Source organism: Xyrauchen texanus, chromosome 32 (assembly GCF_025860055.1).
Source record: "Xyrauchen texanus isolate HMW12.3.18 chromosome 32, RBS_HiC_50CHRs, whole genome shotgun sequence".
Taxonomy (NCBI): Eukaryota; Metazoa; Chordata; class Actinopteri; order Cypriniformes; family Catostomidae; genus Xyrauchen; species Xyrauchen texanus.
Window position 1 is genome coordinate 1,229,770 of NC_068307.1, and position 13,226 is coordinate 1,242,995.

The window sequence follows — 13,226 nt, forward strand, 5'->3', positions numbered from 1 at the left end:
TACACCAGCTTTTGCTCAGAAAGACAGCATGTTAGACACCGTTCAGATCGGCGCTTGCGCTGCAAAAGGCCTTGATAATGATATGAAAACCTTTATTTTCTCTCTGGAGCTTGTGTGTGGATACTGATATGGATATTGAATGCGGCATAATGCGTTTGGAATATTTTTATTTAGCTTTTTTGGAATGATTGTGACTGTACTTGTATCATTTATGTTGTGGTTTGGTTATATTGTTGTTATATTATTGGTTAGCTTTAGGCACTATTTTATAGTGTAATGTATATAAAATATTTGACTACATTTACCTGCCTGTTACTTATTTTATAATGTAAATAAGTGGTTATAGGTTTAGGAATGGGTTTGGGTTAGGAGATCTAAATATCAACATCATAGTTTAATGTAACTAATGCCGTATAATGAAGCATATCGGGGTTTGACGCACAATAAATCGAAGATTGGTGAGAACGGAATGACAAGGAGGTTTTCGTGATGGGATTAAACCTTTGGCATTATAAAGAATGGCAAAATCTAGTGTTATATTTCTTCCACACATCTGATTGGTGGTCTGACAGTATTAACCTGATGAATGATGTTATCACCTGGATGAGTGATAAGTGATGACTAGCCAAAATATTTTTTCATGGAGGATGATTGTCTTGAAGCAAAGGTGTCAATGGATGTAAAACTCTTGAAATGGACATGTTTGTTTCCCCGACACTGCTATAGATGTATTATTGACATGCTTCCACCATAAAGACAAGAATTAGTCAATGGATGGAAAAAATACATAAATATATGAATTAATTGAGCACATTTTTAATGTAATGTTCTTTTACTCATGCAGAGATGAGAATCATTCAGTAAAGTTTTATTTCAAATCTTTTTATTAATTAACAGAGTAAAAAATGCATTGTTAACAGATATAAATAAGACATATTTAGAAATGTGTCTTCTGTATATCAAAGCTCTTCATTATTCCCTGAGTAGTCTGATTGGCTTGTGTACATAGTGCATGCCTTCCCAAAAGAGAATTATATTTTTGAATTGATGCAGCATTGTTTCCTGACACATTTGTAGTCCATTGATGACATGCACATTATATTGCCTGGAGAAAAATGCACCGATGCAAATCTCAAGGTCAGTTATACTGCTTACTGGCCATGGTCAGACGGGCATACGAGCACTCCAGGGTGTGTGGCTTTCAGATGAGATTCTGCCACATTTGGTTGACTATGAGGCATGACCCCCAGGAAATGAATTTTAAAAGTCATCCATTCACCCAGAGTCATTTGCAGGACCTGTCTGAGGTCTTTGGGGTCACTAAAGAGGATTGTCCGACCGTCGAGGAAATTTTCCCTTACTGTTTGTATATATTTCTCTGGGAATCTTTGTCGTGATAGCTGAAAGGGAAGAAACAAAATGCATATTTATATGTCAAATATAACATGTAAAAATGCACATGCAAGCTCCAGAATGAATACTTGTCAAACACCAAAAGCAGGTAAAAACTGGCTTGTCAAGTAAATAAAACTAAGGAACTGTACTGTCATAAAAACAAACATGTAACACAAACACACACACACACACACACACACACACACACACACACACACACACACACACACACACACACACACACATATTTACTATATCTATCTATCTATCTATCTATCTATCTATCTATCTATCTATCTATCTGTCTGTCTGTCTGTCCATTCATCCTGTCTATTCTGTCTATCTAGACATTTTGTTAGATTTCTCTGAAAAAAGGCTTTATTCTATATTTCTCTTGAAAGCTATACAAATATATATATATAATTTTTTTGCAGACAGACAGATAAATGGGAAAGTTGATAAGTACACAGACAGAAGGATGGATGGATGATCAGACAGACAAATAAGTAAGTTTATAAGTAGATAGATAGATAGATAGATAGACAGATAGATAGATAGATAGATAGATAGATAGATAGATAGATAGATAGATAGATAGATAGATAGATAGATAGATAGATAGATAGATAGATAGATAGATAGATAGATGGATGGATGGATGGATGGATGGATGGATGGATGGATGGACAGATAGATAGACAGATAGATAGATATATAGATGATGATAGATAGACAGCTATACAGCTAGACAGACGGACAGATAAATGGGAAAGTTGATAAGTATACAGACAGAAGGATGGATGGATGATCAGGCAGACAAATAAGTAAGTTTATAAGTAGATAGATAGATAGATAGATAGATAGATAGATAGATAGATAGATAGATAGATAGATAGATAGATAGATAGATAGATAGATAGATAGATGGATGGATGGATGGATGGATGGATGGATGGATGGACAGATAGATAGACAGATAGATAGATATATAGATGATGATAGATAGACAGCTATACAGCTAGACAGACGGACAGATAAATGGGAAAGTTGATAAGTATACAGACAGAAGGATGGATGGATGATCAGACAGACAAATAAGTAAGTTTATAAGTAGATAGATAGATAGATAGATAGACAGATAGACAGATAGATAGATAGATAGATAGATAGATAGATAGATAGATAGATAGATAGATAGATAGATATATAGACAGATAGATAGATAGATAGATAGATAGATAGATAGATAGATAGATAGATAGATAGATAGATAGATAGATAGATAGATAGATAGATAGATGATGATATATAGACAGATAGATAGATAGATAGATGATGATATATAGACAGATAGATAGATAGACAGCTATACAGCTAGACAGACGGACAGATAGAAAGACAGATAGATAGATATCAAATCAGAAACATAATGAACCAAACAATACAGACATAAGAATTGACTACTGTTCCAAATTACAACAATACAAACAAACGATTCGAGTAAAAAAGCATCACCATCTCACCAAAAGCTTACATGAAATTGAACAATCAATAAATCAAAATCAGTTCTGGGATTTGTGGAATAATTTGAGCACAACAAAACAACAAGATTTGCCAATCCAAAATGGAGAAATCGGGAAAAAACATTTTGAAAACTTATATAAAGAAATCCCACCAAAACAACTAAATGAGAATTATAATCAGGTCAAACAAAGACTACAGATATATGAAAACACAATAAAAAATAACCAGAATCCACTGGACTTTCCAATCACACATGATGAATTCATCCAAAAACTGAAAAAACAAAAATGCAAAAAATCTTGTGGTGCTGACAACATCTTCGGTGAAATGCTGAAACACAGCACACCTGACCTGCAGACGGCCGTGCTCAAATTATTCAACCTTGTACTTAGTTCGGGCTGTTTCCCTGACATCTGGAGCCAAGGACTTATTACCCCAATTCACAAGAGTGGGGACAAACTGGACTCGAATAATGTCAGAGGCATTTGTGTGAGCAGTAATCTGGGGAAGTTATTTAGCAGTATTTTAAATAATAGAATTGTAGACTTCCTTAACGAACACAATGTCCTGAGCAAGAGTCCGATTGGATTCCTTCCAAAATATAGAACTACAGACCACATTTACACCCTACACACCCTAATCCATAAACACGTACACCAGACCAAACAAGGGAAAATATTTGCATGCTTTGTTGATTTCAAAAAAGCATTTGATTCTATTTGGCATGACGGACTATATTACAAATTATTACAAAGTGGTGTAGGGGGTAAAGTTTACGACATCATTAAATCGATGTATTCGGACAACAAATGTGCAATACGAATTGGCAACAAACAAACAGAGTTCTTCACCCAGAAGAGAGGAGTGCGGCAGGGCTGTAGTCTGAGTCCAACACTCTTAAACATTTACATTCATGAACTAGCGGTGCAGTTGGAGCAGTCTACAGCCCCTGGACTCACTCTGCAAGACAGAGACATCAAGTTTTTGCTCTATGCAGATGATCTGGTGCTGCTGTCACCCACCCCACAGGGACTACAGCAACATCTGGACCTACTGGAGAACTACTGCCAGAACTGGGCCCTGGCAGTAAACCTGAAGAAGACAAACATTATGGTCTTTCAGAAAAAGCCCAGATGTCAGGAACACAGACACCAGTTCTCTCTAGGCAGCACCGCACTAGAGCACACTATGCAGTACACTTACCTTGGGCTGATTATCACTGCATCAGGGAGTTTCAGTAAGGCGGTGAATGCACTTAAAGCTAAAGCTAGAAGAGCTCTATACGCTATTAAGAAAAAGTTCTATAATACTGAATTACCAATTCCAATCTGGTGTAAGATCTTTGATAGTGTCGTACAGCCCATAGCTGTATGGAAGTGAGGTATGGGGTCCACTCAGTGATCAGAGCTACACTAGATGGGACAGACATCCAACAGAAGCCCTACACACAGAATTCTGCAAATTAATGTTGAAATTACAAAGGAAAACACCCAATAATGCATGCAGGGCAGAATTAGGACGATTCCCATTGATCATTAACATACAAAAAGATCTCTAAATTTTTGGATGCATTTAAAATCAAGTCCCACAGAGTCGCTTCATTATAAAGCGCTACAAACCCAAGAACTGAACCCTGAAAACAGTCCCGTCAGTCAGCTGGTTCTGAGACTCACTAACCCGGTTAACAGTACTAACAGTAACCATCCTCAGACCAGCACTGCTTAACAACCAAACATCAGAATAAATCAGATCATCAAACAATCTCAAATCACCTATCTGGAACATTGGGATCAAGAAACTAAAACACAAAGCAAATTACAATTCTATCGGACTCTAAAATCTAAGTATGAATTGGAAGAGTATCTCCTGACTGTCAGAGATACAAAGCAGAGACAGATCCTGAGCAATTACAGGCTGAGTGAGCACAGTCTCGCCATCGAGAGAGACAGACAGTGAGAGAGAGAGACAGACAGTGAGAGAGAGAGGCAGATCCTGAGCAAGTACAGGCTCAGTGAGCACAGTCTCGCCATCGAGAGAGACAGACAGTGAGAGAGAGAGACAGACAGTGAGAGAGAGAGGCAGATCCTGAGCAAGTACAGGCTCAGTGAGCACAGTCTCGCCATCAAGAGAGGCAGACACAGAAAAACATGGTTACCCAGAGAAGAAAGGGTGTGTGCTCACTATACGACAGGTGAGGTTGAGACAGAGGTGCACTTTCTCCTTCACTGCCCAAAATTTAAAAATACAAGGGACATTTATATGGATAAATTAACACACAGCATAGACAAATTTATAACAATGACAGAACAAGAACAAATGAACATAATACTTGGAGAGGGACACACAGCAGCACTGGCTGCAAGATATGTTTTAACGTGTCACAGTCTGAGAGACAGCGGGTGAATCTGTGTTATGTGTTTTACCCCCGTGTGTCACCCCAATGTTCACCACAGTGACCCTCAGTTTATGTGTGTATATTCATTTATGTGTAAGTATATGTCAGTTCTCTTCAGTTATTTAAACACTGTGGTCTTCAGCAGTTCTGATCCTGTTTTATATTTATTTTTATTATTTATTTTTATATGTGTTAAATTTGTTAAACTAAATGTATAGATTAAGATGTAGTTCTGCTTTGGTAATATTGTATTGTTTACATTCATGCCAATAAAGCCCCATTGAATTGAATTGAATTGAATAGATAGATAGATAGATAGATAGATGATGATAGACAGACAGACAGACAGACAGACAGATAGATGATGATAGATAGACAGACAGACAGACAGATAGATGATGATAGATAGACAGACAGACAGACAGACAGACAGACAGATAGATAGATGATGATAGATAGATAGACAGACAGACAGACAGATAGATGATGATAGACAGACAGACAGACAGACAGACAGATAGATAGATAGATAGATAGACAGACAGACAGACAGACAGATAGATGATGATAGATAGATAGACAGACAGATAGATGATGATAGACAGACAGACAGACAGACAGACAGACAGATAGATAGATAGATAGATAGATAGATGATAGATAGACAGACAGACAGACAGATAGATAGATAGATAGATAGATAGACAGACAGATGATGATAGATAGACAGACAGACAGACAGACAGACAGACAGACAGACAGATAGATAGATAGATAGATAGATAGATAGATAGATAGATAGATAGATAGATAGATAGACAGACAGATAGACAGACAGACAGACAGATAGATAGATGATGATAGATAGACAGATAGATAGATAGACAGCTATACAGCTAGACAGACGGACGGATAGAAAGACAGATAGATAGATGATGATAGATAGATAGATAGACAGACAGACAGACAGATAGATAGATAGACAGACAGACCGATCGATCGATAGATAGATTCATTCTGTTCATTTGCAGACCACAATTATTTTTATTGCAATATACATCTAAACTACAACTATATTAAATTTTTCTCTAATAGCAATTCAGAAAGAAGACAAACCTCTTGACAAATGTCTTCTGTTTTCATGTTCATTACAGTTCGTGCTGAGAGGGAGTCGAAAGCATTTCTCTTTGCTCTTTTTAATCTGCGGCTCCCACGGATCCTAGCCAGCTCATTCTGGATGGAGTAGTTTAAGTTCACCGTACAGAGCTTAAATTGTTCCAACTCCCCTACAGTGAACTTGAAGTCTTTCCTAAGGAACGTTTCAAAAAGCTCAGGGTCCCCATCTCTTTCCAAAAAGTTCTCCACCTCGTTTCCGAACATGCAGAGCTCGAGGCTATTGCGTGTGAACACATCCCACAGTGTTTTGCTATGATCAGCAGCACAGAAGGTTCCATCGTGTTCATCTATCTCGGCTCCCTGTTGGTCATCCTCCACACATTGAAGGATCCAGCTTAGTCTGCAAGGCCAGCGGTCCACCAAAACCACCCAGGCAGCGATCTTCTCAGGAAGTGGAGGTTCCACTTTCAGAGTTTCCATGAGAATAATAGTTACTCGAATGGAGTTAATCACTCGTCTCATGGACATGGTCTCTCCAGATAAGTATTTCTGTAGGTTGCTTTTGTCTCCTGAGTGGATGCAGTAAAATGCAGACTCAATTAACGTATCCACTTCTTTTTGACTGAGTTTGACTGTTCTGAAACTGTAGTTTTTCCCTGTTTTTGCAATCAAAGGTGTGGATTGTTCTTCTTCAGCCTGACTGTACTTTACAGAATACTCATCTTCTACAGTGAGCGATGTCCTGGGCGGGCCTAATGCTGATGCTCCAATGTCCTCAAGATGGAATTCTTTAGGGATTTCAGACTGACCTAGGACAATGTTCTCGAAGACCCTGCACTTGGATGCGTCAGACAGGGGAGGAACGGTAAAGGGCAATGTGATGATACGGTCTAGAAAGTCATAAGAGTCTCCTTTGCTTAAACAGTCCTCTGCCTGGTCCAACTGTCTAACAAGCACTTCTGGATCCACAGCAAGCAGAGAAATAAAGGGACACTCTTCATCAGATAGCAGTATGTTAATGGCATCCAAGACACCGGCGATTTTCTTTGGTGTACAGCGGTCCAAGTTGGTTATCTCCAACACCACCCTGATCTTCCTCCTCTCAAAGATCTCCATAAAGTAAATAAAGCAGCAAAGCAGTCTCATCTCCTTCCGAACTTCATGCATGAGTCCCAGCTGCTGACTTACCTTCTGGTTGTCCAGCCTTTGTCTGACTTTAAGGTCCTGGTTGAAGATGAGGTTCTTCAACAGCAAGAATGCAAATCTTAATGCTCCTGCTGCAGGGACACCAAGGATAGCAATGGCAAAACCTTCTAGCACACCGTTGCCTTGTGACTCCTCATCCACATGCTCTCCTTCAGCTATGTCCTTCAGTTTAGGGAATCCAAATATAATAAGAGGGACCAAAATAAGAAGTGTTCCAATGAATCCAATTATTATTAGAGCCCAAACTGGGATGCAGCACACCTTCTTGGACCTCCAATCCTTAAAAGAGTCCTCAATCGTCTTCTTTTCTGCATCCTTCTCTTCGTTGTGTTGTGCAATCCGGAAAAGGCCCAGCTGGAGCTTACCGAAGCTCTTCTGAAAAGCCTTGCACAGCTGCATCACTAGTCCAGCCCAGAGGAAGTCGCTGCCGGCAAAATGCCAGGCGCTGAACCTCACGAACAGGTAACGAATGTTCTTCCTCTTCTGGTTCTGCTCCGTCCACACAGGTCGATAGAAGAGGAGACGCAAGATCAGAGATAGAAGGTCAGAAATGGAGGGTTTAATTGAGCGAGGCTTTTGTCCCATTGTGTTCTGTTCTCTTGTTTCTGCCTCGAGATTCATATGACCTGAAAGATGAGAGATAGAGAGGAATTCACATCAAGTTACGTCACGATTTACACTAGCAGTCAAAAGTTTAGTCAAAAGTTTAGCTGAAGCTCCGCTGGAGTGGCTGTGGCACAGGTGGTAGAGCGGGTCGGCCGCTAATCACAGGGTTGGTGGTTTGATTACCGGCCCACATGACTCCACATGCCGAAGTGTCCTTGGGCAAGACACTGAACCCCAAGTTGCTCCCAATGGCAGGCTAGCACCTTACATGCAGCTCTGCCGCCATTGGTGTATGAGCGTGTGTGTGAATGGGTGATTGGGACACATTGAAAAGCGCTATATAAATGCAGACCATTTACCAAAAGTTTGGACATACTTGCCTCCGTTTATGTTTCTCATGATCTTGAATCATCATTTACTCACCCTTACATTGATTAAAGCCTTTTTTTCTCACAATAGGATATCTTAGAGAATGTTAGGGACTGACAGTCTCAGTTAGTCATTTTGTTCCTAAATATTTGTGTCTTGTTTTCCAGTAAAAATATCTAATAAATATACTCGAGAAGCAAAATGGCTTCCATTGCATTCCAATGCCAGTGGGGTAAGAGTTGACTGACAGTGAAAACAAGTTTATATTTCTTACCCCATTGGCAAATAGTTATTTTTCTTTCTTCTTTTAAGCAAAACCACACCAAATTCTGTTATATTTATCCTAAAACAAAACTTAATACATAATGCCATTTTGCTTCTCAAGTTTTCAAGACAAAACCACTCAGTAAGAAGCGAGAAGTGAGCTTACCCTCAATGTTCTTGAGCACCATGTTGATCCTGTTGTGGCATTCGGAATACAAACCCACAGTCAAAGGAGAAGCAACCTTTGTGAGGGTTTTTGATAATGCATAAGCATACAGATAATCAGTTGGGATATCCATCACTAGATAAAATGCAAGAAATAATTAGTATGAGTTCATTTAAATAGATGTATCTTTCCACTTTATATTAGGTGCCTTTAACTACTATGCACTAACAATAAAATACATATAATAAAATGTACTTATTGTGTACATACACGTTGTTCTGCAAAATTCTCACACAATTCACCAAGTGTGCTGCACAAGCCCTCAAAATTGAAGCCAAAACGTCTCGATCGCCCCCCGGTGACTGGTCCTAGTATAGGTCATAAACCCCGCCTCCCCATGTCATTCAACGGGACGTGAGACCAACTAAACAATTAAATTACACTTCACATATCTTTTTTCCAAAGATAGTTTCTGTCATTTACTGTCGTTTCTATCACGTTGATGTCATTTCAAGTGTTTTCAAAATAAGTTTGTTTTTAGTTATTTGATGCTATAAAAACGCTGCTGTGACATCATGATTGACAGCTGTGATTGACAGGTTCTCTGAGCGAAGTAGTCACTGAAGCACCAACTGACTTTTTTTCGGGATCATCGGAGGACTGAGGAGATTGGAGCTTTAAATTTAATATCTACATTTCTATAATTAATTATTTCACACCGTCATAAGTCAAAAGTCAAAAGTGCAGGGGCGTGTGCTTGCGATTGATTCAGCGAGAGTGAGGGCGGGGCCTTGATTTTGCGGCTTTACTTCCTGCTCACTACTGTGCAGGTCTGGTCCCGAAATTGCAACTGCTCAGACTCAAGTCCCAAGATGTCAGCGCCATATCGGGACACTGGCGGCTTCAGTTCTCACCAATGGAAAAGAGCGAAGGGGCGTCGGCCATATTTTTTTACAGTCTATGCGATTCACATTATCTGCTACTTAGGTTCAGGTAAGGGTAGGATTAGTATTAGGGTAAGGGTTATGGTTTGGCTAGGGTTTAGGGTTGAGGTATGGATAGGTTTAGGGTGAGGGTAGGGTTAGTTTTAGGATTAGAGGTAAATTAAACAGTGTAACTACAGATTTAATTAAATGTAGGTACTTTAAATGTAAGTACAGAGCAACAACACAATGCACATAATTAGAACAGTGTAGCAAATGCTTAAAAAGACAGTAGTTAAAGACACCTAATATAATGTGGTCAGATTTTTCTTTAACACTGTTTTTAAGGTTTCATAACATGTGTTCATGTTTTATTTATTAAAACACAATGATCTAGAGTGCTGTGAAAAAGTATTTGCCCCCATCCTGATTTATTATGTTTTCTGAATTTTTCATACTAAATTGTTTAAAAAAAATTCCAACAAAATAGAACATAAAACAAAGCAATCTGAGTAAACTCAAAATACAGTTTTTAAATGATAATGTTATTTATTGAAGCAAAAAGGTTATCCAATAACAACTGAGCCTGTTTGGAAAAGCATTTTCCCCAAATCTATGAAACTGCATTCATAATGGGGTTCAGCTGAACTAGACACACCCAGACCTGATTACTGTCAGACCTGTTCAATCAAGCATGAAGTTGGCTAAAAAGTCTCACCCAGTAGCACATTATGCCAAGGTCGAAAGAAATTCCAGAAATGATGAAGAAAAAGGTGCTTGTAATACATCAGTCTGGGAAGGGTTACAAAGATATTTCAAAGGCTCTGGAACTCCAAAGATCCCCAGCGAGAGCCGTTATCTCCAAATGACAAAATTTGCACAGTAGTGAACCTTCCCAGAAGTGGTCGACCTTCCAAAAGTCCTCCAAGAGCACAGCGACGACTCATCCAGGAAGTCACAGGAAAGCCAAGGACAACATCCAAGGAACTGCAGGCATCTTTCGCCTCACTAAAGGTCACCGTTCATGACTCCACTATCAGAAAGACACCGGCCAAAAGTGCCATCCACGGAAGAGTGGCGAGGCGGAAAGCACTGCTAACCCAGAAGAACATTAAGGCTCGTCTGAATGTTGCCAAAACACACCTTGATGATCCTCAAACCTTTTGGGAAAATGTTCTGTGAACTGCTGAGTCGAAAGAGGAACTGTTTGGAAGACAGGGGTCCCGTTACATCTGCTGTAAATCAAACACAGAATCCCACAAAAAGATCATCATACCTACGGTCAAGCATGGTGGTGGTCGTGTGATGGTGTCGGGATACTTTGCTGCTTCAGGGCGACTTGCAATAATTGAGGGAAACATGAATTCTGCACCTTAAGATCTTAATCCTGAGAACGTCCACCTCTGAATGGCTCAAAAGAAGCTAAATTAAAGTTTTGGAGAGGTCTAGTCAAAGTCCTGACTTGAACCTGATTGAGATGCTGTGGCAGGACCTTAAACGGGCAGTTCATGCACGAAAACCTTCCAATGTGTCTGAAGTAAAGCAGTTCTGCAAAGAAGAGTGGGTCAAAATCCCACCACAGCGTTGTGAAAGACTGATCTCACGTTATCAGAAACGTGCTGCTAAAGGTGGCACAACCAGCTATTAAGTTTAAGGGGGCAGTTAGATTTTCACATGGGTGATATCGGTGTTGGATAACTTTTTTTGCTTCAATAAAATATATATATATATATTTGAAAACTATTTTGTTTACTCAGGTTGCCTTAATTTTACATTACATCTTGTTTAAAGACCTAAAACAATTTAGCATGAACAATACACAACAATAGAAGCAATCAGGAGGGGGGGGGAGGGGGCAAATACTTTTTCACATCACTGTAGCTCTTTACCACCACAAGGCATAATTACGCCTGACCCTATATTTTGGCCAATATTTATTTTCAGGGTGAAGTCTTCCAATTCATCTGTTGTGTGCCAAATCATGAATAGCATATCAATAGATTAGACAGACGGATTTGGGCTGTAAATACAGTACAATAAATGTGCACAAGACAATTTTTAATTAGTTTATCAGGAAGGGCAAAGTCCCTATTTAACCTAGAGAAAGAATAATGGATTAAAGTTTAATAATAGGCGGAGACCTCTTAGACAGAGCTGTAAAATGTAATTTGAAGCATGTACATAGTTATTATTTTCTACCTCTAGCAAATGTTACAATCATTGATTTTTGTTTGTAATTTTTTAAATCAAAGAGCTGCACTTTTCATTGTGACGCTAGTGCTTTCATTAAATGAATCCTTGGATATTGTTGAGTTTGGCGTTTTAATTATGTTTTCGTCATCCTTGTACCCTTTTCCATTGCCATTGGTCCTGTATTTTTCTGTCCTTGGAAAACACAGATTTCGTTTCTTCCACCAGCCTTCCTGGATATGAAAGCAAAACAGGGAGCAATTACAATGCAAAACAATCAAATAAAAAAATTATCAAGATGTAAATTAAATTATGCATGAACGCTAATTCAGTGCTTCCTTTATTAGCTGAAGTTAAGGAACCAATATTATGAAGAAATACATTTCTGTCATCCCATTCAGGTAGGCATGCTATGCCAATTTAGTATGCAATTACTAGAAATGAAAAACATACCACTGAAAAAGGCAAAGGTATACCAATCTAAATTCTGACAACACGATATTAGACTGGTATATACACAAAATATACCTCTTTAACAGTTTGTGTTGCTCTTTTAATATGAAGCCACCTTTTTGAATTCCTACGATAATGAGGAAACTAGATTCTTACCCTCTGCGAGCTGATTTAATAAGCAATCCTTCAGGCACAGTTTACAACACAAATTGCAAGTAGACTAATATACATTCTCCATTTTCACATATATGCATAAGTGTTTTGCTAGACAGAAGAACAGAGAGAGAGAGAGACAGAACGAGGAAGAGACCTAAGCGACCTAGGAGATCTAAACCTGAGTTGACTTTGAACTAATGGTGCAATCTGTAACTGCTATTTATTTGTTTATAGCTTATAGTTTATAAGTGATCCATTTATGGACGTGTAGGCTACTTATTAACTGATTACATGATTTGATTTGAAATAAAATAACATCTTAAGTGTTGGTTATGCTTTCATGCTTTCAATGTCATTTTCTCTTTGGAAGTGGTGGATACCCTCCATATGTAGAGAGAGGGAGACTGGGAGTCTTTACGTTTCTGTAAATAGATTTCCCAAATCAGATTCCCGGGGCTAAATT

The 13,226-nt window shown here is 38.7% G+C and overlaps 1 protein-coding gene across 1 annotated transcript; it reads right to left on the bottom strand.

Annotated features, from left to right (window-relative positions):
• Nucleotides 1-958: 958 nt before the first annotated feature.
• On the bottom strand, nucleotides 959-12,909 carry nkpd1 (NTPase, KAP family P-loop domain containing 1). Its single transcript, XM_052101619.1, has 5 exons — nucleotides 12,764-12,909; nucleotides 12,314-12,387; nucleotides 9,042-9,176; nucleotides 6,431-8,262; nucleotides 959-1,400 (listed from the first exon to the last, which is right to left on the bottom strand). The coding sequence occupies exons 2-5, from the start codon at nucleotides 12,327-12,329 to the stop codon at nucleotides 1,152-1,154; spliced, it is 2,232 nt and encodes a 743-aa protein (XP_051957579.1). The 5' UTR covers nucleotides 12,330-12,387; nucleotides 12,764-12,909; the 3' UTR covers nucleotides 959-1,151.
• Between the last annotated feature and the right edge of the window lie 317 nt (nucleotides 12,910-13,226).

What these genes read in the sequence shown, in the direction of transcription:
- nkpd1 (XM_052101619.1), bottom strand. An exon ending in GGTGCTCAAGAACATTGAGG is followed by an intron (nt 8,263 to 9,041) that starts GTAAGCTCACTT and finishes CTCATCTTTCAG; the next exon opens with GTCATATGAATCTCGAGGCA. An exon ending in CAGAAGACATTTGTCAAGAG is followed by an intron (nt 1,401 to 6,430) that starts GTTTGTCTTCTT and finishes CTTCCCTTTCAG; the next exon opens with CTATCACGACAAAGATTCCC.